Consider the following 23,699-nt stretch of genomic DNA (forward strand, 5'->3'; position numbering starts at 1 on the left):
ATATTTTAAATGGTGGTGCCATATTGTTGTAATTCTATGTAAACATGTGCAACATTTGGTTTGGAGGCAGTCAATTTTTTCTTTTGAACGTGACATTTTGCTCAAACTAAAATGATATATATATATAAATATATATATATGTTTTACAATACTTTCACCACTGCCAAACATGTAGCATGGTAACGCGCAGTGTGTGTCGCTTCTGGTAGTTGTAGTTCTACAAACGTACTACAACACCGCACGGCGTCGGCGTGCACGCACGTATTCTCTCGCTCTGTATTATTGCTCAGAAACCCAGCCACCATGGGGAGTTAAGGGGGTTAGTCGACGGGTCATTTTCGTTAATATTTAATACCAGAAAAGCTTTCCATATGCTGCTTTTCGGGGCACACAGTTCGCGCCAGTATCCCCAATGCAGCGGATTACGGGGATCGGGCTTTCAGAGACGGTAGGACGGACACTTTTGTTGGAAAACAAACGGGACGTTAGCTAGCTAAGCTAACAAGCTAACTAAAAACTAGCTAACACACCAAGCTAGCTGGCGCTGCAGCCAGTAGAGTGGAAAACGTGCCCTCGCTTTCTTGTTTTGTTTGATGTTAGATCGGCTGGTTTCTTGGTGTTAATCAGTAGGAAAGTTGCCCTTGCTTTGGTGCGAGTTAACTTGGTATGAATACGTTAACAAAGTACGCTGGTGTTGGGAGTGTTTTTGCTTTGCAGGCCCGTCTTGTGTGGTTGTAGAGTTTGTTTCTGTACCCATCCCCCCACCGTCTTTTTGCAGGCCAAGATGAATGAGATTCCCACTTCAAAGCACTGGCATTGGTGGTGGCATTGCTACAAGGCTAGCTAGCTGTCTTAGCTTGTTAACATTACACTTGGTTATTTAGATAAGGATGTCCAGCTATACAAAGTGTTAGCCAGAGGTGGAAGAAGTATTCATATCTTGTACTTAAGTAAAAGTAGAAATACCACAGTGTAGGGAATACTATGTTACAAGTAAGAGTCCTGCATTGTAAATGAAGTATTGGCATCCGAATATACTTAAAGTAACCATAATAAAAGTGCTCATTATGCAGTTTGGTCTATTACAGAATAATATCTGTTACATGTTTTGAGTATAATTATTGGTGCATTACAGTGTTATAAAACCTTATAAAGGAGCAGTTGGATTTAATGACTTTGTATACTGCAGGGTAGCTTGTGTATGTTGCTCCAGGTGTAACTGAAGTCTGATTTAAGTGTTGATTTACATATTTAACATCATTGATCCCAATCCGCAGAGGTGGAGGAAGTACTCATATATTGTAGTAAAAGTAGAAGTACCAGAGTGTAGGAATACTCTGTTACAAGTAGAAGTCCTGCAATCACAATAAAAAGTACAAAAGTATTGGCATCAAAATATACTTAAAGTACCAAAAGTAAAATAACTAATTATGCAGATTGGTCCATTTCAAAATAATATGATATGTTTTATAGTTATTGATCATTAAAGTGTTATCAAACCTGGTAAAGGTGCAGCTAGTTTGAATGACGTTGTATACTGCAGTCGAGTAAAAGAACACCATATACTTTGAACTGTAGTGGGGTAGAAGTTTGAAGTAAAATACCAAAGTAAAGTACTAGTATCTCAGTATTGAACTTGAAATTGACAACACAAGACACAATAAGAAAGTGTATTTTGAGTCCTGCTAGTTGCAATTAACTAACGGTATTATTAACACACTGATAATGATGCTATGAGGATAATAGTGTAGTGAAAGTGAAATGTTTATGGCTGCAGAAGTCAATACTTGTTGAAAGAAATATCATGTAAACGTGTGTTTGCCGCTGTAAGGCTTATCAAACATCAGGTTTAGTACTACACATACCTGTCCCAATCGTTGGAGCCATTTGTAAAGTTATCTCTTTGTAGGGTGCTGATTAACATTGTTTTAAAATCTTTAATGTGCTTTTGTATGTCTTTTCTTCAATGGAAGCTCTTGTCTTTGATCCTACCTTTTAGACTGTTATACAGTTTGTGAGTTATTGGTTGGCTAGTTTACGTGTGAAGTTAGCATTTTTGTAATAAGCTTGTTTCATATACTTGTTCATAATCTGATGTCTCTGGTAGCTAGTTTTGTTGGTTATTAATAGTGCCTCATATATGTGTGGTCTGACACAATAAAGAGGCTGAGGGTTATCTCTACCATCTTATCTCAATGTTTATATCCTTTGCATCAACGTCCCACTTCAACCACTAACCACTTTTCTCCTTTTTATCACAGGGTGAATTGTTTGCCAGCAAAATCATTGCTACAGAGGAAGATCTGACCTCTGCTTTGAGCAACCAGAGACATGAGTGTTGTCAGAGAATTACATGGGATTGGGTTCAGGGGCGGCGGGGGCGTTGTGGCCTCTCTGAGCGGCCCGTCCCACTTTACCGAGGATGCTCCGCGACCCCCTGTTCCTGGGGAGGAGGGATCTGATGTGGACCCCCCAGTCCAGTCGGTCAGCACCCGTCCAAACACCCTGTCCCAAACGCTCGGCTACCCCCCGTCATCGATATCATCTAAAATGGGGGATCAATCGAGTTACACGCCCTCCTCGTCGTCTGCGACCCCGCGGCGCCCGGATCTGGACTTAGGGTACGAACCCGAGGGCTCGGCTTCACCAACTCCTCCGTACCTGAAGTGGGCCGAGTCGCTTCACTCTCTTCTGGACGACCAGGAAGGCATCCAGCTGTTCCGAAACTTCCTGTGTCAGGAAGGGTGTGCGGATCTCCTGGACTTCTGGTTTGCTTGCTCCGGGTTCAGGAAGACGAGCCAGGAGAAGAGGGCAAAGCTGGCCAAGGCCATCTACAGGAAGTACATAGTAGACGGAAGTGGGATCGTCTCCAGGCAGATCAAAGGAGCCACCAAGAGCTTCATCAGAGACTGCGTGGGGAAGCCTCATCCAGACCCTGCCATGTTTGAACAGGTAATAAAAACCCTGATGTCATGTTTTCAGAATCAGAATACCTTTATTAGTCCAACAGACGGGATATTTACATTGTTACAGCAGAAAAGAGCCAAAGACAGCTTAATGTTAATTAACTTTTTTTTTTTTTTAAAGATGAAAACAAATTACACAATTTACAAAATACACATCCTGTAACAGTTCTGTGTGTGTGTGTGTGTGTGTTAATATCAGCAATGCATGTTGGGTTACGCAGGCGAGGATTGCTCACCAGCTATTTGTCGTTGAGCTGAGTACTTTGTGACTGTCAGTTTCAGTCTGACAAAGAGATAAAGATTTTAGGCTGTATGTGTTTTGGCTAATACAGAACATCGTTGCTGTGCAGGCCTGCAGGATTACATGACACCCAAAAGTACCAACATTTGCTTTGATGGCAGCGCTGTCTGCAGTTAAATGAGCCGACTGCGTGTGAACGGAAGACTTTTTTGATAACGAATTCGCGTCTGTTTGCGCTCCCGTGTAAATGGGGTCTTAGTTCAGTTGTATGTTTACTTCTAGATTTGACCAACTTGATAACACAGTCTGCCTCCTTCATGATGTGTAGTGAGCCTTTGAACAGTGCAACAAATGGTAGAGGGTGTTCTCTATTTGGATAAGAACATGACCAATTGCATTTTGAAGTATAGAGATGTGTATGTAGTAACTATCCATGAAAGATTATTCACATGGAGGGGAAGGTTAATCATGTTTTCCAACAACAGTTGCTGGCTAAATGCTTTGGAAACATCCAGTACTTCCCCATTTAAGAGACATTTTTGGCGGCTGGATATAAAGCTAGACCTGCATCCTTGCAGTCAAAATGCAGTTCTAGTAAATGAGTACCTCAAAGGTTTCTCTGCTATGTTTTGTGGTCATAAAAGGCTGTCAGAGTTTTTCAAGTGTAAAAGCCGACCAGTACTCTATTTATATGTTTTACACATTGGGTTTTTCATAGAAGTTGTTGGTCATAAACTATCAATACTTTTTATAATTGTGGTGTAAAAGAAACGAGTCGATGACTACCATTAAGCGTGGTGACCACTTGGTTATAAGACCTTCCTCTGGCATTAGCTCAGTAACTGTATCCCTACATGGCCTATTGTTGAATGTTGATGTACACACCAACACAAACTCTGTGTAATAATTGAAGTTTCACTGTTACTTCACGCATCACCTGCCCCAAGAGTTAGGTGCTGACATCGAAATTGAGCTTCTGTAAATACTGCTAGTTTCCAATATAAAATAATCTTGCTGTTGTTACACCTATAAACTTGTTCTTTGCGGTGTTAGGCCTGGAAATGAGCAATGCGAATTTGATGTTTAAGAAGTTGTTGGAACCCTGGTCAGAAAAACAAAACGGTGATTAGCAGATAACAGAAAAGACTGGTTGGACCTGTGTTTCATAATATGTTTATTGATGAGGAAATAAATGAAGATAACTCCTTTAGGCATCATTTAGTAGAGTTGAGACCCTGGTTATGATAATATCTTCCCAGAAAAATTCAAACAAAACGGTGATTAGCAGATAACAGAAAAGACTGGTTGGACCTGTGTTTCATAATATGTTTATTGATGAGGAAATAAATGAAGATAACTCCTTTAGGCATCATTTAGTAGAGTTGAGACCCTGGTTATGATAATATCTTCCCAGAAAAATTCAAACAAAACGGTGATTAGCAGATAACAGAAACAGTGGTTGGACCTGTGGTTGTTTAGCCGGAAGAAAATAAACATAATGCAGGAGCCAGGTCAAAACCTTTACACGTCATTAACCTTGAGTCTGAAAATAACATGTTTATTGATGAGAAAATAAATGAAGATATCTCCTTTAGGCCTCATTTAGTTTTCCACAAGCTCTGATGTGTGACGGCTGCTTGTTTGCTCCAGGCTCAGACAGAGATCCAGGGTGTGATGGAGGAGAACACCTACCCTCTGTTCCTGAAGTCGGACCTGTACCTGGAATACACTCGGACGGGAGGGGAGAGCCCCAAGCCGAACCCCAGCGATCAGAGCCCTTCATCGGGGCCCGCCAAGCCCGTGCCGGGGTACCTGCCAACCCTCGCTGAGGACGAGGAGTGGAGGTGAGATGAAGCACCACTAATGTGTTATAATGCACAGGATCCATGTCTGGATCATTCAACAATAAAAAATGGCTTCTTTTTTTTTTTACATTCAAAGCTTTTATTGACTTTGTTTTGTAGAGATATATCCCTAAAAAATCCTCAATTTGAATATTATTTAGTTTGTCAATTTTATGAGTAAATAAATGTTGTTAAATTTAACTCATAAGTTTCATCAACATAGTTACATATAGGCAGCAGTTTAAGCCAATAAGGGAAACAAATATTAAGGAAATAATACTACTTTTCTTTAGTCTTCTAGAAATATTATACCTTTTTATATAATCATTTATAAAATGATCGCTGAAATTGATTTTTAATAAATGTCAATTATTCGGGATGCTCCGGCATCGTTATCGGCCGATCGATCGGTGCTCTCTATAAAGGCAGATCGGGAGAGCCGATCACATGACGTAAAATACGTGACACTTTTCTCTGTGCGCGGCAAAGCAAGCTCGCCAAAATGGCTTCACCAGTCTGGCAGTATTTTAAGGTGTCCGAAAAAGACAGTCAAATAGCGGTATGCAACGTGTGTGTGAAGCAGATATCCTGCAGCTCCACCCGCTGTGACGGACCGGTGAGCGGAGCAGAACACACACTAAGAGTTAGACCTAACACACTTAGCTATTTTATCTACCTCTGGAACAAGCTAAACTAGTTATAAATATGTTTATTCTTCACTGTCGGGTCACTCATTACTGGATCAGTGAGCTGCATGAGACGATACTGACAGGCTGTCAGGAGAGAGAGAGAGAGAGAGACAAAATTCCCGATCGGAGCATCCCTATCAATTAGGTTTGTTAAAATGCTGCTATACCTCCATGCTAATACAGGTGTGTGCCTCCCTCTGTGTGTTGGAAAGCACACCGTTTTTTGAACATAGTAAAGAAAAATAAATGTCTTGAAGTCTATCAATACATTTTGGACTTTTGCTTCTAACAACACTCTTGGCGTTATTGGAAATATTTTTAATTTTCTTTTAATTTATCAGTGAAGAAACTGGTCCAATCATTCTCATCATGTGTGAAATGATGATGAATGCTTCACTAATGTCTTTTTCAATGTGGTCTTAGGTGTGGAGGAGGGAGGGAGGATGACGAGGAGAAAGATGAAGATGAGTGTGATGACACCCCGGCTGGAAGGCTGACTCAGAGCCTGCTGATGCACACGGCCCCACAGAGATCCTCGAGCAACAGGAGGAGGCCGGACAGCAGGGAGTACAGGTGTGTGTGTGTGTGTGTGTTACCCTAACCATCACATCATAATTCTTCCATCACAATGTGTGATAAGGAAATATTTTTGGGATATCCGTATCCAGCTTTGATCAGGACACACATATTTTCTTTTTCATTTTATACCAACATGTTTAATGAGCACAGGTTTGCAGTAAATAATTATGGTGATCATACAATTGGTATTAACAACACTTTTTTCCTTTACATAAGAACAAAAATACATAAGTACATTTCACCCTAGGACTCTGTAATTAAAACATTGTTTATCAACTTGAACGGTTAGGTTGTTGCACATATATTCCATGATATACTGGTAATGAAAGCTTAACCCTTAGATGCATGAGTGACTGGACCCTACACTCTTCCATAAGTGGGTCAAAAATAATGATATGTTTTTATGCCATTTTTGTCATTTTGGTTAAGAAAAATCACTTCTATTCTATTTTGGTTCACACTAGAAATATTTTATATTTAATTTTTCATTATTTATAATTTTAGAACTTTTTTTTACATTTTGAAAAATAACGTTTTGAACATATTGATGCAAAGATCTCCGCTATTCTGAGACCCTCACAGTATTCCAGTCCCTTTTCAAAACTCATCTCTTCTCCTCTTGTCTACTCATAGCCCACCCCCCATCAATCCATGCCGGTTGATCAAGTTTGATAGTCCTATACCCCCCACCCTAACCTTCCCTTATATTGTAAAACGATTTTGAGTCCTTGAAAAGCCCTATAAAAATATAATTTATTATTATTATTATTATTATTATTATTATTATTATTATTATTATTATTATTATTATACTGACAGGTATCAGATCTTGCTGTGTAAAATAATCTTCCTGAGAGGTGTCACTTGTGATGTAGTCTGTGTGGTCTACAGTGAATGTATTCCTGACAGCAACAGGTGATAAGAATCAAAGGTTCCCATAGGATTCCATAGAAAATGCATGCGGGTCATTTTTGACCCACTTATGGAAGCTTGGGTAATACAAAAACTACAATTTCTTAAAATTTAAATTTAAAATGTGAATGGCATGATATCCAAAACATGTTTTTACATGAGGAATAGCTGGAATATGAAATAATACAAAAATGTAATTACAAAGATACTTCAAGAAAACCACCTCACCGGTTCCAAAAATACCCACTTATGCATCTAAGGGTTAAACAGAAACAGGACACATGTGATGAGTGATTTTGCTAACTTCTTGGAAGGAAGCCCCCTGGAAAGTGATTATAAAAAAACTGCAGTGCACCCTGGGAATGTAGTTTGGCCCTAAAAGTGTGGAGTTCTACAGATCAACTCATTTAGATTTCCACGTGTGACTTAAAATACCTCGAACAGTACTTCACAAAATGACCGGGAAGAAGATTATAGCGTGTTGAAAAGCTGAATATTTTCTGATCATTGAAGAAAAATATCCCACTGCTGAGTTAAAAGCAACCAAACAGTTATAGATTGTATTCATTTGCAAGAGAAACCCCCTGAGATGTCATCCTCGCTCCACACGTATTCTTGTCAGCGTGTGCATGGATGTGAACATGTATCAGCGTTTAATTGTGAGCTCACTCTAACCTCTCCTCTCCTCTCCTCTCAGGCCGTGTAGGGAGCCGGTGAACCCGTACTACGCTAACATGGGCTACGCTCGCGCTCCAGCCACCAGCGCCAACGACAGCGAGCAGCAGAGCATGTCGAGCGACGCTGACACACTCTCACTGCCCGACAGCAGTGTGTAAGTGCATGCACACAGCCACTAAACTATTGCATACATGTATTATTCACACACCTCTTCATATTACTTCTACTATTTAGAAATATTTATGAACACAGTTAGAACTACATGTATACAATTTTGTACATTTAACGTTTTCAGACTAAGTGTAAATATGCACATTGACATTGAATTGTATCTCGTTGCACTGTCATCACTTCTACCTCTGCTTTTACCACTCTTATTTATTTGTGTCTATTTTTTACTACAGTGAGAGTTGCCAAAGAAATGTGGTTGTACTTTGTATGATGACAATAAGGATATATTCAATAGAGTGCCACAGTGACGCGTCCTAAAACCCGGAAGTAAACTCCTTGCGGTTCCTTCGACAAAAACGCAATGCAATCTCTCCATAGGATTTTGGAAAATAGCTGGAAATAAGGTCTGTGGTTGACACACATTTAAGAGATGGATCACGTTTTGTTCAGCCGGATACAGGGTTACTACGGTCATTAAAAACCTGGAAAAGTCATGGAAATTCAAAATACAAATTCCAGGCCCTGGAAAAGTTATGGAAAACAATATTTTTCCCAAAGTTTTGGAAAAGTCATGGAAATGTAACCAAAGTTGCATCAAATATAATTTATATTTTATCTAATCGCCGAAATAGTAATACTATAATGATAATAAATACTGTGTCGTATAGTAATGAAACGTAAAATGGCATTTAACTGTCTATAGTGGCTTTAGTCTGTAGGAGCTAGTAAGCCTACTATTTGATTTGTTTTAGATAGGCACAACATGTTTCATATGCAGACCTTATTTTCCTGTTCCATGTTAAAATAAAAATGTTTCAGTTAGGGCTGTGCAATTAATCGTATTTTAATCTCGATTACGATTTTGGCTTGCAACGATTACGAAAACAACGTAATCGAAATAAAACGATTATTATTTTTATAAAAAAATGTAATTATTTTTTATTTTTTTGGTTTTTCAGTTGAATTATACTTAAAGTTCAGGGTAATCAACTGTTAAAAACATACTGTTCACATTTTTATTTCAATAAATGGATGTTTTCAAAGTAAATGGATAATCGTTTTTAATAATCGTGATATCAATTATTGACCAAAATAATCGTGATTAGGATTTTTGCCCTAGTTTCAGTGGTACCGCTGAGAAAGATCAATTTTTTTTGGTCATGGAAAAGTCATTGAAAATCATTGGTGAAAAAGTGTATGAACCCTGCGGATAATATCCACATGTCTACCCTACTTTTATAATTTTCTAATCATAAATCTAGTCGCCAGAAGCAAAATGCTAACGTTATGCTATAAACGAACTACAGCAGGGTCGCTGCTTCAACTTCACGCCAACTTAAGATCCATATTCAAAACTACAGATTCTAAATGGTACAAGTTGAAGCGTTTGTTTGAACAGTTTGCAGGAGGCAGGTACTTGCTTTCAAGCAGAACAGGGGAAGCAAACTTAGCGGGAGTGTTTTACGTGTTCGGTGTAATGACGTAAAACGGCCTCGACAACTTCTGTAGTCCTATTCAGCCACATGTTAACAACCATCGTAAACTCTTCAAGAATCACCAGTGGGGTCACTGCTGATGTATTTAATGTCGTAGAACAAAATGTGATCCATCTCTTAAATGTGTCTCAACCACAGACCTGATTTCCAGATATTTTCCAAAATCCTAAGGAGAGATTTCATTGCTTTTTTGTCGAAGGAACCGGAAGTGGTAAAATACTAACTTACTTCCGGGTTTTAGGACGCGTCACTGTGGCACTCTATTGAACAACAACACTGGTTTTCAAATTGAATCAATGGTTTAGATCTGTGTTTAATAGTTGTTTATCTTTGTGTGCAGAGATGGTATTCCTCCATACAGATATCGGAAGCAGCATCGTAAAGAGATGCATGAAAGTGCCAAAGCCAATGGACGTGTGCCCCTACCTCATATACCTGTGAGTCACACATGTCAACTCATACCTGTCTTCATGTAGCAACAGCAGTAACATTAATACACCTGTTGACCTAATTCATATGTCTGCAAACCGTTTGTTTATCAACGTAAAGAAATGCATGTATTCAATAATTAAATCACATTGAGATTGTGTCCTGGCTACAGAGAAAAACAGTACATTATACCAGTAATTAAATGAAACATACAATAATAAAATGGCAAGGTTTACCACACAGAAATATTAACAAAATGCCGGAAATATCCTCGGGGCAGATATAAAAAGGAAATAAAAATACAAGCATGTTATAAAACAGCCACACCTTTAAATAAATTACCTCTGACCAATATTTTATTGCCCTATTGACATCGGTATGTGGAGTTTCAGTCTCTGTGCCAGACAAATGGCGCAAAAATATTTGAAGGCTGTCTCTCCAAGATTAGTATTTACTGCAGGAACGTGTATGTTATGAAAGCCAGGCCTGAAAACTGGTTTTATAATTATGACGCCTGAGGCAGAGGAGTCGCAGAAAATACGGTCGTTATTTTTTAAGTAGTCCTTTTTTATAGAAAAATGGAGAAAAGTGTTTAGTTTGTCTGACAGAAAGAGGGCAAACATGGCTGTTGCGAAGTTAATTATTATAACTGTAGCAGACAACAAACAGCTGATTATGGATCACCTTGTCAAACATTTTTAACATACTGAGAAAAACAATTATTTAGTTTGTACATCTTTATTAGTAATTTCATGGTTATTACTGTTTTTCCAGCCTAAATGAGTTGCTAATTCACACGTTCATTTACAGAAATGTAATCTTGTTTCAGCCCTACTGTGTAAAGGATTATGAACATGTAATTTGTTGTGTCTCAATACAGCGCACGTACCGCATGCCAAAGGACATCCACGTCGAGCCGGAGAGGTTTGCAGCGGATCTCATCAGCAGGCTGGAGACGGTTCTCCGAGAGCGAGAGGCTCAGGAACGACTCGAAGAGAGGCTGAAGAGAGTACGACTGGTGAGTGTGTGTCCCCGTGTGTGTGTGTGTCCGTGTGTGTTCCTCATGATGTGATGTGATTCGTCCTGCCAGTTATTCACACAGTGTTGGTGGTGTTCTCTCAGAAACACTTTATTATTGTGAAAATCGCAGCAAGTCCTTCACAGATATTCTTTTTTTAATGAATGACACACTATTCAATCGGTTCATACGGGTGCTGGAAGTCCTTGAAAATGTGTTGAAGGTGTGCTTTGATGAAAAATGTGCTTTACACTTACAACTAAGATTCAATAGGTGACTAAAAACAGGTGACTTATTTTGAAAAAGCATAGAAACTTTTATTGTGTTAACGAAGTGCAATAATCAGTGTCATGTATACGATGCATACATCTGTGGTAGTTTAACACACAAGGTACAAGAAACAAATGTAGCTGTAGCGGGCAAACAGAAAGAATAGCTCATAAACAAACTAGCCCTCCGTGAATTATCCAATCTTCATCATATAATAGTGTAATAACTACAGTGAAAGAAAGCACTCCAGGTCTCAAATGAAAAGTGTAATGCCAGATAGTTTTTAAATGTTCTATATTAGTTTGGTAAGGGCATTTCATCGTTGTTGGTCATAGACCTCAAATAATAATAATTACCAATCCTTTTATATCAGTTTGTCTGTGTCTACATTTTTAATTTAACACTAATATATATATTTCTCCCAACAGGAAGAGGAGGGTGACGATGCCGACGTCTCGGTGGCAGCCTCCGTCTCCTCTCACAGTTTACCCCTGCTCCCCCTCCCCTCGTCGGCGTTCCCCCCGCTCTACGGCGCCCGTTACTCGGAGACCACCGCCAACACGGTCGCCACGTACGGCGGCCTGGTTGCCATGGAGGATTCCCTCGACGACGACCCGGAGTCCATCCTGGACGAGCACGTGCAGCGCGTGATGAAAACGCCGGGATGTCAGTCGCCGGGGGCAACCAACAGCACCTTAGGAGGAGGGGGCGGTCGACACTCTCCCCCAAAATCATCCCGTTCACCCGACGGGGGGATCGGACCGCCTCACTGCCCCCCACACAGAGGGGGGGGCCACAGTCTGCCTCCTGCGGGGGTCAAAGGTGAGAAGCCAATCAAAACACAAACACATTACTTTCCGTGTGAATCAGTCTGTGAACTTTTTAATTACTGTTTTTTTTAACAGTTTTTTTTCATTTTTACAAATCAAGACATATCCTGACATAAGACTCTTCCATTCAAATGACAAATAATAATATTGTAAAACTGAATATGAAATAAAATAAAGTAAAAAATTAAGTTAAACAGTTACATGTTAAAATAAGGAATAAGATAATTATAAAAAAAAAAAATTATTAATAATTTTACACAAGAAGTGACATCTTTAGCAAAGCAGGATCGGTTACACGGGGACATTTTCCATAATGTTCTTTTGAAACGCAATTAAGTTAAAACAACCCTTTTCAACTAGCTAGACATCCAGGTATCTTTTAACACCGTTCCACCTTTTGATAAAGGAGTCCATTCTCATTTATAGACTTTAATGACTGTTCTTAAATGCCATTTTCTTGATGTCTTTCATTTTTGTAAAGCACTTTGAATTGCCTGGTGTTGAAAGGTGCTGTATAAATAAACTTGCCTTGCCTTGAACATACTGCTGTTCTCACAGGGTTCCTTATGTGAACTAATCACATGGAAAAACACTGACCAACAATGTGTTACTCCGTCTTTCACACACTGCTTGTGACACTTAGTCTCAAGCCCAGTGGTTTTCATCTGAAAGCATGCATTTTTAAAAGACAGCCACAGATATATGGTCTAAATGGCTTCAAAGTGTCCTAGAACCGCTGGAGCGCTGTCGTTTTTTAGCAACATTTATTCAAACGGGAGGGAAAAAGTGCTGTAAGGGGACATTTTCAGCAGTGGAAGAACATGTATTGATACTTAACTGAATGTTTTAAACAGCGGGACAGAGATAGAATTAATACTGTTTTTTTTGTAATCCTTTTGTGGGATTTGTTGACTGAGAATATTACCATCCTTAGACTGAAATATAAAGACCGTGACAAGTTTAAAAACATACATTTCCTCTTGTGCCTTAACGGGAGAGATTGAGGTGTAGAATCATGAGTGATTACAGACAAAAGTGCTCGATTACAATTGTGTTTTCTTTCTATACTGCTTCAAAATGCAGTGTATAAATGCATTTTTCCAGATGCCATCACTTCATCTTGAACTGCAGCAGTGTTATTGTGTCACTAATGGTCTCACTGTGTCTCAGGTATGCATCACAAGCAGCTGTATCACCACAGAGGGCAGGAGGAGGCTGGCTCTCGCTCTCAGGCGAACCCTATGTGGAACGGAGACCCTGCCAGTCAGTACGCAGGGAGAAGTCGCAACTACGCCGACGGGGCTGGAGCCAGCACGCACGAGGGCATGGGCTACAGGTAAGACAGTCTTGTTTAAATGTGCTGACATGTTGCTCTCTGTGCCGTTATAAAGGAGGTGGGGTCTCCAGGAAATCAGGTTGTTAAAGTTTGCTCAAGAATATGTGTCCTGGTAGAGAAAATGGAGACAGACTTGATCTATTTAAGCTGTGGTCTGTAACGATAATACAAACAAAGGGGATTATATTTGCAAAACAATTAGGTAAACATTCATAGACAAATAAGGACTGTTACAACTCCAACATATCAACAACTAAGTTACTGCTTGATAACTGCACTCAATTAGGCTTAAAAGCTACAGAAATGACTGTCAGAGATTTTAACTTAACACACAATCACTCTTATTCTAGTGTACGATCACATATAACCACACTCACCCTGATGCATGTATGCACAGCCATGAAGACACAAAACGTACTCGATAAACAAGCAAACGTATCATTCGACATGTATGCTTTCTTACAGTCTTTTGCTCAGATGACCTGACTGTATGTGTTGTGTCTCTGCAGTAGTAAAGGCAGCACGCTGTCACGGCGAGGCTGTAAGAAGACATCGGAGACGCCGGGCAAAGGAGAGGAGAGCGGGCGAGTGACGGAGGGCCAGCCGCCGATGGAGGATCTGGAGAGGAACCAGAAGATCCTGCAGTGGATGATGGAGGGAGACAGACAGAGGAAGACCTCTCATGGGTGAGGAATTAGGGCCGAGAATCAACAAAGTCAGACCGGAGGACCTTTTATTATACCAGATTAAATTAAGGATTTTGTTACGGATTTCATGATCGATCATTTGCAACTGATGTGTCATGCTTAATGTCTAAGAGATATAAGGAAATCTAAAAATCGCACTCACACTTCAACTTTTTGAAGCCAAAGAACGCTTTGAGCAGCATATATAGAGATATTCTTTAAGTCCCCACACTACTATGTTATCAGCTAGTTTTCCATAAAAGCAGGATTGAGGTGACTATTAACCAAGATGTATGCATTTTTTATAATTGTAATAATACATTTTATTTGTCAAGCGCTGTTTCAGTGGTAAAATATAATACTTTTTTTTTTTTAAGTTGAATTAAAATCAAGTAATGAAAAAACACAAGGACATAATCACGACATTAATCACTAATTAGAAGCCAGTCTGAAAAGGTGAGTTTTGGTCAGTGGGTTAAAGGTGGGGAGGGCAGTGCCGTTTCTGATTGGTTGTGGGAGTGAGTTCAGAGGGAGGGGGGGGGGGAACGTCTGTTTAAAACAACAATTTAGTTTGTAGAGCTGTAAATCGGTATCAATCTAAATATGGGCAAAACGTGTATATTTGTAGCTCTTTGACATTATTCCTGTTGTTCTCCCAGTGGCAGCACCAGCAGCTCGAGGAGGGGGGGTCCCAGCAGCGAGTCGCCGCACCCCACCTCAGTGGAGCGACCCGGAGCCGTGCACCCCTGGGTGTCGGCGCAGCTGCGTAACAACCCTTCGTCTTCAGTGTCCCCCGCCCTCCCCGGACCATCGTCCACTCAGGTCCAGCCCTCGCACCCCTTCATCCAGGACCCCGCCATGCCCCCCAACCCGGCCCCCAACGCCCTCACCCAGCTGGAGGAGGCTAGGAGGAGATTGGAGGAGGAGAGGAGGAGGAACGCACTACAGCAGGCCAAGCAGAGGTGGGTGTGACGGGGGATTTACCTGTAAACTTGTATTTAGACTATTCTGCATAATTTCTATTTATTTGATTTACTTGCACTTTTGTCTGTTTCATTGTGTTGCACTGTTGGAGGAGCCTGTGACCTAAGCATTTCATTGTCATAACTACACTGTAGCTATGCACACATGACATTAAAAGCCTTGAATTAGTGATGCATTGACTATTCGGCGAAACCGGCCGCTTGTTTACACATTTGATATATTTTCTTCTGGGTTAAAAATGTACACACATGCTTCTGATTGAGGCTATTAGTGCTTCTGCAGACTGTCAAACAATACACATCGTATCTTAAATGTGTTGTTATAAGTTACTAAGCAGAAAAGATCGAAAAATGCAACTTTATAATGACTGCATTTTCTGAAGTAAAAAAAAAATTAATTAAAAAAAAATGGAATTACTTCCCAAGTCAAACAATTAAAAAAACATTATCCCTGTGAACATTGCAAATTTAAAAAGTGAAAAATGGACCTGTAACTAGGTGCAATGTGGAATAAAATGCCCATTTTCCAAGAAAGAAAACATTTTAAAATACATGCTGTCAATATAGTTATTTATATGAAAGATAATCTGAATCAGAAAACATTTAAATATGTAGTTTATGCTTAAATACAAATTTAAATCTGACTTGTTGAGAAATCTGTGCATCTGTACCCCAAATTCTAAGTGGTCTCTGTGTTGTTTACTTGAGTGTTTCAATGCGGATCTCTTGTTCTTCCAGGCATAAATCGTCTGGTAAGCGCCAGGTGTGTGAGAACATGACCGTCGCCTACTACTTCTGTGGAGAGCCAATCCCATACCGAACATCCGTCAAAGGCCGCGTGGTGACTCTGGGCCAGTTCAAGGAGCTGCTTACCAAAAAGGGCCATTACAGGTGAGAACATGCATATATATAAATATGTACAGATTGTGTTGGAACATCACGTTTTTTCTTTGTAATTTAAATCTTTATTGTCACATTGTACATTAACATGCTGGTTACAACAACATTACAATCATGTAACAAAAGGCCAGCAGTACAAAATACAATAAAAGGCTAGGGATATGTCTTCATGTTATTATATTCTTGAAGAGACATGTATCTATTAGCTATTGTTCCAGTCAAATGTCTTTGTTAGAGTCCATTTCCCCCACTTTCTGTTGAGTTGGGTTTCTTGCAATCTCGATTTATGAGTCAGTTTTTCCATCAAAAAGATTTCTTCCACAACTGGTACCCATCGTTGGTGGTGCTTCCTTACCCCAATTCCTAGTGATAGCTTTCTTGCTGGATATTAGTAGCATTTTGATCACTTGCAATTAGGGATGCTCCGATCGCCGGAATCAGTATCGGCCGATACCGATCGAGTGGGCGGGGCCTATGGGGATCTTCCATTTAAAGTGATGTTTAAAACTCAGTTAATGGGGCTCATTCACTGGCGCTTCCACAAACAACAACCAACATAATTATGACATTCAAATGAAGTACATTATTCAAGTTTACATTAACTTTGGATAATAACACGGGAGAAATGAGCGGAAGCGCTCTCTTTTCCTCTCCCTCTCTCCTGACAGCCTGTCAGTATCGTCTCATGCAGCTCACTGATCCAGTAATGAGCGACCCGACAGTGAAAAATAAATATATTTATAACTAGTTTAGCTTGTTCCAGAGGTAGATAAAATAGCTAAGTGTGTTAGGTCTAACTCTTAGTGTGTGTGTCGCTCCGCTCACCGGTCCGTCACAGTGGGTGGAGCTGCAGGATTTCTGCTTCACACACACGTTGCATACCGTTATTTTACTGTCTTTTTCGGACACCTTAAAATACTGCCAGACTGGTGAAGCCATTTTGGCGAGCTTGCTTTGCCGCGCAGAGAAAAGTGTCATGTATTTTACGACATGTGATCGGCTCTTGCGATCGGCATTTTTAGAGAGCACCGATCGATCGGAGCATCCCTACTTGCAATCATCCCTCAGGGAATTTACATAAATAGATGACCAAACAACTTTTAGAAACCTCATACCAGAACATCACGTTTTAAATGAACTATTTGTCTCGGTGTTTGGCTCCTAGATACTTAAGCATCTCTGTTCCTTGCAGGTTTTACTTTAAGAAAGTGAGCGACGAGTTTGACTGCGGCGTGGTGTTCGAGGAGGTTCGGGACGATGACGCCATCTTGCCCATCTTCGAGGAGAAGATCATCGGGAAGGTGGAGAAGGTTGACTGAAATGTTGGGAACTGAAAGATGATGCAGAAATTGGTGAAAAAAAAGATCATTGGAAAAAAGGAGATAAGAACATTGGATAGAAATCCAAACCGGGAGGAGTGAATGAAAGTAGAAAGATGGAAGAAGCAACGTGTGACAGAGGGAGGGGGGGGGGAAGATGGCGCTGAATGGTAGACGCTCGAGTATTAAGGAGGTCGGTTATTTTTTATGGACTATCTGGATGTCGTGCCTGGATCGAAGCAAAGACCACATGAAGCAGGAGCTGAGGAAAAAGGAACATAAGTTATTTCACCTGTCTTGTCTCCACTGTGGATATTCGAGGAGCGCTGTTGAAAAAAAAAAATCTGACCGGTCTTCCACTGCGATGGATGGAAAACGGGTGAGGGGACTGCTGGAAGGAGAGGAGAGAAAGTAGTCTTCCACTTCGGCTCTGGAGGAGTCTAATCCTCCGCAGACCATTACGATGCTGCTACATTACCACGGAAACTCTTCAATCGGTGCTCGGGACGGTAAAGAAAGCAGTTTTTTTTTTTAGTTTCCATTCGGGAGTCTCGCTGCCTTTTCGCTGTCTCTGTTCCTCATCAGCTGGAGACGAGAGGACAGAGGATTTTATTGGAGGAGGAACTCTAAGCCTGCTCCTTCTCTCGTTGACTTCATAGCCTCAAAAAACGTTCTCACCCTTGATTCCTAGATGTCATGTAGTGATCTCTCACATCCACACAACAACAGTTCTCTACATAACTTGTTTACCAAAGCTACATATTTTTGATAAGACAAGTATCCTAGCTACTTGTGTCATTTTATTTGAATTGTGTATGTACAAGGCAGGTACTATTACTTATAAATGCAGCCTAATTTCGTTATATCTCAAACTTAATGTTGTATTATTGTGTATGTTTTGAAGCTAGTTCATTAGTCATTTCAGGGCAGCCTTTCGTTTGTTTTTCCTCCTATGATGCACCCCTGCAGCTCACGTCTGTACTGTTTACCTGTGAGTGTGTACTTCTGTTCTCCTGCGCCATGGGTTTTAATTATAGGCTTTTTCTGTATACACTCTTATGAAAAAGAGCCGTGCACACTCCAGTTGTGCCGTCTCTGACCACAGTATCACACCGTCACCACCTCATGTTTTTCTGCTACACTGTACGTAGCTCCGCACTCAGTCTAGCTGCCTGCCTTATGGCCAGTGCCATTACAATCTAGAGTATTCTAAACGTGTTGGTGAGTGTGAAAGCCTGTGCTATGTACGCCTGAACTCAGCCAAAGAGCATTATGCGGTGCGTCCCTTATGCCTCCATGCGTGTGTCTGTGCAGTCCAAGTCCACAAGCATCAAATGTATTTGTTCATCATGAGCAGAAGGGAGTCTTCTTCCTCTTGCAGATCATCCAACTTAAACCCTTAACACTGAGTTTGACATTTGGGGAACTATATACATTTTTTGCTGAGAGTAAGTTGAACAAATGTATGTCACTCATGTCTGTTCGACAATTATAAAGCTGCAAATAGCAGTTTGTTAGCTTAGCATAAAGACTCAAACAGATGGGAAAAGCTAGCATGTCTTTGTAAATCGAACAGACTAGAGCTGTAACCACATATTCTTTATTGATTTATCAATTTGTCTGTAAAAATATTTAAAAATAACTTGTTTCTTGTGACCAATCGTTGAAAACGTTTTTAGTTTACTAGGAAATGTTGCCAATAATAACAGCAAATTTGCTCAACTCAAAACTAGATGATGCTTGACATTTCTGCTCACAAATGATTTCAATCATTACCAAAATGCTTTTCCGTTAATTGCTTAATCCGTTCAAAGATGTGAAATAACTAAATGTTATGATTTAACAAGTTGAGCCTTTACGGTGAACGTGGATTCATTCTCTAAGCTAGCTTTTCCCCTCTGTATCCAGTCTTTATGCTAATCTAAGCTAAATGGCTGGAGCTTCAGATTTAACACAAACAACAGTATGGTATCAGTCCAACTCTCAGCTGTGGATTTTCCCAAATGCCAAACTATTCCTACAAACCTCTCCCCTGGTTTCAGTCCTGCAGAATATCATAAAGCACCGAGCAGACAGCGCACTGATCTCACACCAGCTGTGTAAGCTGAATGTAATTTGACTTTTAAGACTTTTTAAAAAAAACGTTTTCCCGCCTTGTCCTCAAAGGAAGTCCCCTCATTGGCCCTGTCATCGTGTCGGTCCTCGGCGCTGATCTCAAACCGTCAGCCTGTGTTTTGTGTTATCTATGCTGGTAGTTAATTGAATGTGTTCATCAAACTAAAAGGTCCTAACGTGCGTCTCGCAGGAATGTCAACGACACAGTTGTCATGGGTTTCGGCCCAGTAAGGGAGACATAGGATCTGAAAACACATTTTGTCCTCACTTCAACCCATTATGCCTTCAATATGGAATTTAAAATTTAGATATGTATTTGTTTATAAAAAAATGTAATTTTAATAATCACCAAGCATGTTCTTTATAAGGAATGTTTTCCTGATGAGTTGAATTATCTATTTTGTTTTAATGTGTATGTGCGACCTGCTTCGGCCCTCTGATATATCTGATCTGTTTTGTTAGAACGCCCAGGGACAGTTGAATGACGACATTTGTTAAGAGTTGTTTCTTGTGATTATGATTCGATGGACAAAACAAACAACTGTTGTGTTGTCAATTTGTGTGAAACACAGTGCCTTTATCATGTTATCTTTCGAAATATCTTTATTGAACCAATCCATGATTTTTAATGTTTAAGTTTTTATTTTCAGTCAGTCCCGTTGTTTTTTTTAGCTGCAACCATGCTTGCTCACTTCTGTTCTAGATCCTCTGCTGTAAATATGTACATTATCATTTCATACGTGTCTTCAGACCCGCACCACAAGTCCATGGTGTTTCTGTTTTTCAAAGGTAAACGCCAAGATGTCACTGTGCTGGTTCCACTTGTACATTTCTTTTAAAAAGGTACTTCATAATAAAGATGTTGAATAAACACTTCCTATCCTTGCATTTGTCACTGTTCAATTAATTGTCCTTATTTAGAAAATGCCACACATGCCTTATAAGCTTTCCTTTTTACCGTGAATAAAGCCAATGACTCCTGCTGTTTATGACTTTTTCACTGCAGATACATTGACTTTTCAAAGCAGGAAAAGCACATGTTAATGTTTAATGTTACTTATAACATTAAATGCAGATTTGATCTAATTAAAGTGCACAATACCAAGACCCTAAAACTGAAGCAATACCTATAAAGAGTGCTATATTATCCAGTAAATACAGTGGAGTGGAATCTTTATGTTGCGTTAAAGCAGGGGTGTCAAACTAAATTTCCTCGCGGGCCACACTTGAATGATGGTTGCACTCAAAGGGCCGGTGGTAACTTTAAGACTATATAAATATGTATATAAAATAATGTATTTTACAATATTTCCTCTGCATTGGATTATTATCGGATAGGGTAATAACTTCATAATTAACTAGGTCTGAAAGCAGAAGTCTAGGGCAAATCATTGCAAGTAATTGAAAGTCTCTTCAGTGTGCATCTCACAAAATGAGATGCATTGTGGGATATGTAGTTTATGGGCAACGTGCCCCTGTAAAGCAGCACGTAACCTTATAATAAACGTAGTATACTCTTTGCAAGCTCTTGTGGGCCACATACAATTAAGTGGCGGGCCGGATTTGGCCCCCGGGCCTTGAGTTTGACAAAGTGATATACTTAAGTAAAGCATGATGTTAATAAATGTTACTTTCTACCAGGATAAAAGAGACACCGGAGAAGCTAGCACAGTTGCTCGTAGTTACTGAATGATATACATTTTCAGCAGTAGGTCTGTAAATAAACACAGCAAATGTATATGGCAAACAAGTATCTTCTGTGCAATATAATCTCTTTGTATGCATCCATGAAGATTATCCAGAAGCTGCACTTGAACTCCACCTTTTTTTATGTCTCTATGTTAGTAAAATAAATACAGAAGACATTGGTAATATCAATACAAAATTAAACAATAATAAATATACAATCCTATGGCACATTATTAATTTATACAAATGCATCAAATGAAAAGCACAAATTCAGTGTCCTCATTGCCGTTTTGTTTTTAATAGAAGATAGTGTTCATGTATTGTTTTATTTTTCAAATAAAGGCTTTTAAATGAGGCTATGAGATTTTTCTAAATGATTGATTATGTTCATAATATATTATTCCATAATAACATATTATTATTCAATAAATACATTTATTAAAACCAAATGAAATCAATTCAAAGCACCAAATAAAATTGCAGTCAATAGTATGAATAATTAAATGACTTGCATAGCCTTTTAGAATGGGGAAAATGAACATTGTTATCCCTTTTTCAACTAAACAAAAATTAGCAGGGCAATATCTCTGAATAATTAAAAAAAGAGACCTCCACTATTTTGCTCCAGATCATGTCAGGACATTACTTCACCGCCACCTTGTGAATAAGGTTTGTTACTGCAGAGACGTAACGTCAACGTGAGGTCATAGTTAAAATATGACGTAATCACGTACAGAGTCACCAGTTGGAAGACGCACTTGTAAACACGTTTTACTATTTGGTTATTATTAACTGTCAGGCGTATGAGAATAAAATAACTCCAGTATGCAGATAATCTATTTGTAGCATCCGGTGAGTTAAAAACCCGGAACAAACCAAACAAGCTGCTAGTTAGCTAGTTGTTGTTAAGTTAGCATGTTAGCACGTTAGCTAGTTGGTAGCATCATGGATTCGTTGACTATAGTTGTGGATGAAGTGGCTTTGGAGGGTCTGGACGGAATAACTATCCCCTCTCTGTGGATAAGATTAGAGAATAGAAAGCCTGCTTTTCCCTTGAAGCTTGATGACCTCACCAAGGAGCTCGTCTGGAGGTCCCTTATCAACAACACCGAGCTGAAGCTGTACCAGCTGCCGCAGGAGAGAGACGATGTGGTGCTGTTTGACAGGTGAGTTCTGCTTATAATGAAAGGTTCAGCACACTTTAAAGCAAATAAAGACAGAGTATTTGTCCCACTTGCCCCCAAAACGATGTCCTAAATGTTACTGAATGCTGAATAATTTAAATAATTTACATTGTTTACATTTTGTTAGTTGTGTGCTGGCCTATCAAGATACACTGACTCAAATGATATGTTAATCTGTATTTTATTTATCTTAGTGGAACGATGTTCTTACAGAGAAACTCAGCAGGCAGTTTAGAAATGTTTCTTCATGTATGTTATTGCAGTCTGATGCAACAAAAACAAACCTCAATAAAGGTTATGATGTTATAATGTTTTCAGATCCGTTTGGGAGGTGTGTTGTTTTAACACTTTCCACTGTGTTGAATGACCACACGCACTTCTCTTTAAATCAGCTGAGTGCAGTTCCCTTAAAGTCTGTAGCTATTGCAATGCATTGTTTTCAAATGTAATCTTTTATGGCTTTAAGCCGGGGCATTTTTAGTTAACCAGATCCACAGAAAAAACAAACATTTTCTATTTTAATATGTAGGGTAATCGTGCAGTTATTGGTTAGAGATTTAGGACTATTATGTTCTATACATTTGGAGGAAACGGGTTAAGAACAATTAGGAAAGGGCTCTGTTCCCAACATCATCTTCCACACATTAATGATCGTGTGGCTAAATGGTAGCAAATCCCTGAAGAGGAGTTAAATAGTCTTTTATTTGTTAGTTGAACTGGCAGTGTGGTGCCTGGGACATTATGAGTGTTTGATATGTATGGTATTTTTCTTTACAATTCAGGTTTAAAAAATATATTAGGTAATTTTTTGGACATATTATTGTTGTTGTTAACTCTTTGTTTTAACATTTTGATACCCTGACTTTGTGTTTCCATGCATGTATGTGTGTTTTCAGGTTCAAAGGCATCGACCCAGAAACGGGCATTGAAACAAGACAGAATTTTTCTGACAGGAAAGATGTCTACCCGGTTGATATGATTCTAGAAAACAAGAATGGGATTCAGGGCTCCTGTGCATTATTCAAAGAGAGGAAAGACATCACTAAAAATGTCCGCTCAGAGTCCCTCGCCCCCTTACTCAACCTGCAGGAGGCTTTGGAACAGTAAGAAGAGTTTGTTTGATATTCAACTAATTCAACACTCATTCACTTTCTTTTTTACCTTCCGAACTAATAGCTTAACCACATAAGTCATTCATTGTATTCACCGACATTTTCAAAGATATTGAAGTGACTGTTATTTTTGTATATATTGATTATTGTGCTTTTATTTAGGTCTTAATGTGTGCATATGTATAAATGTGTCTTTGATTGTGTATATATAGGTATATACATTCTATATATATTTGTTTTTGTATTCGGGAT

The 23,699-nt window shown here is 39.4% G+C and overlaps 2 protein-coding genes across 3 annotated transcripts in view; both read left to right on the forward strand.

The window, feature by feature from the left end:
• The first annotated feature begins 286 nt into the window (after positions 1-286).
• On the forward strand, positions 287-20,348 carry LOC117481688 (axin-1-like). Its single transcript, XM_034129502.1, has 13 exons — positions 287-448; positions 2,262-2,952; positions 4,858-5,051; positions 6,164-6,313; positions 7,929-8,063; positions 9,917-10,013; positions 10,886-11,023; positions 11,722-12,115; positions 13,294-13,459; positions 13,969-14,145; positions 14,805-15,107; positions 15,867-16,019; positions 17,221-20,348. The coding sequence occupies exons 2-13, from the start codon at positions 2,332-2,334 to the stop codon at positions 17,345-17,347; spliced, it is 2,655 nt and encodes an 884-aa protein (XP_033985393.1). The 5' UTR covers positions 287-448; positions 2,262-2,331; the 3' UTR covers positions 17,348-20,348.
• A 1,546-nt stretch (positions 20,349-21,894) lies between these two features.
• Positions 21,895-23,699, forward strand: part of LOC117481975 (general transcription factor 3C polypeptide 1) — a 43,515-nt gene continuing 41,710 nt past the window's right edge. For both annotated transcript variants that reach the window (XM_034129920.1, XM_034129921.1), the window contains exons 1-2: positions 21,895-22,317; positions 23,232-23,438. In XM_034129920.1, the coding sequence (XP_033985811.1) occupies positions 22,097-22,317; positions 23,232-23,438 (428 nt within the window). In that variant the 5' untranslated portion in view covers positions 21,895-22,096. The remainder of the gene's footprint in view (positions 22,318-23,231; positions 23,439-23,699) is intronic.

This window comes from Trematomus bernacchii, unplaced genomic scaffold (assembly GCF_902827165.1).
Source record: "Trematomus bernacchii unplaced genomic scaffold, fTreBer1.1, whole genome shotgun sequence".
Classification (NCBI taxonomy): domain Eukaryota; kingdom Metazoa; phylum Chordata; class Actinopteri; order Perciformes; family Nototheniidae; genus Trematomus; species Trematomus bernacchii.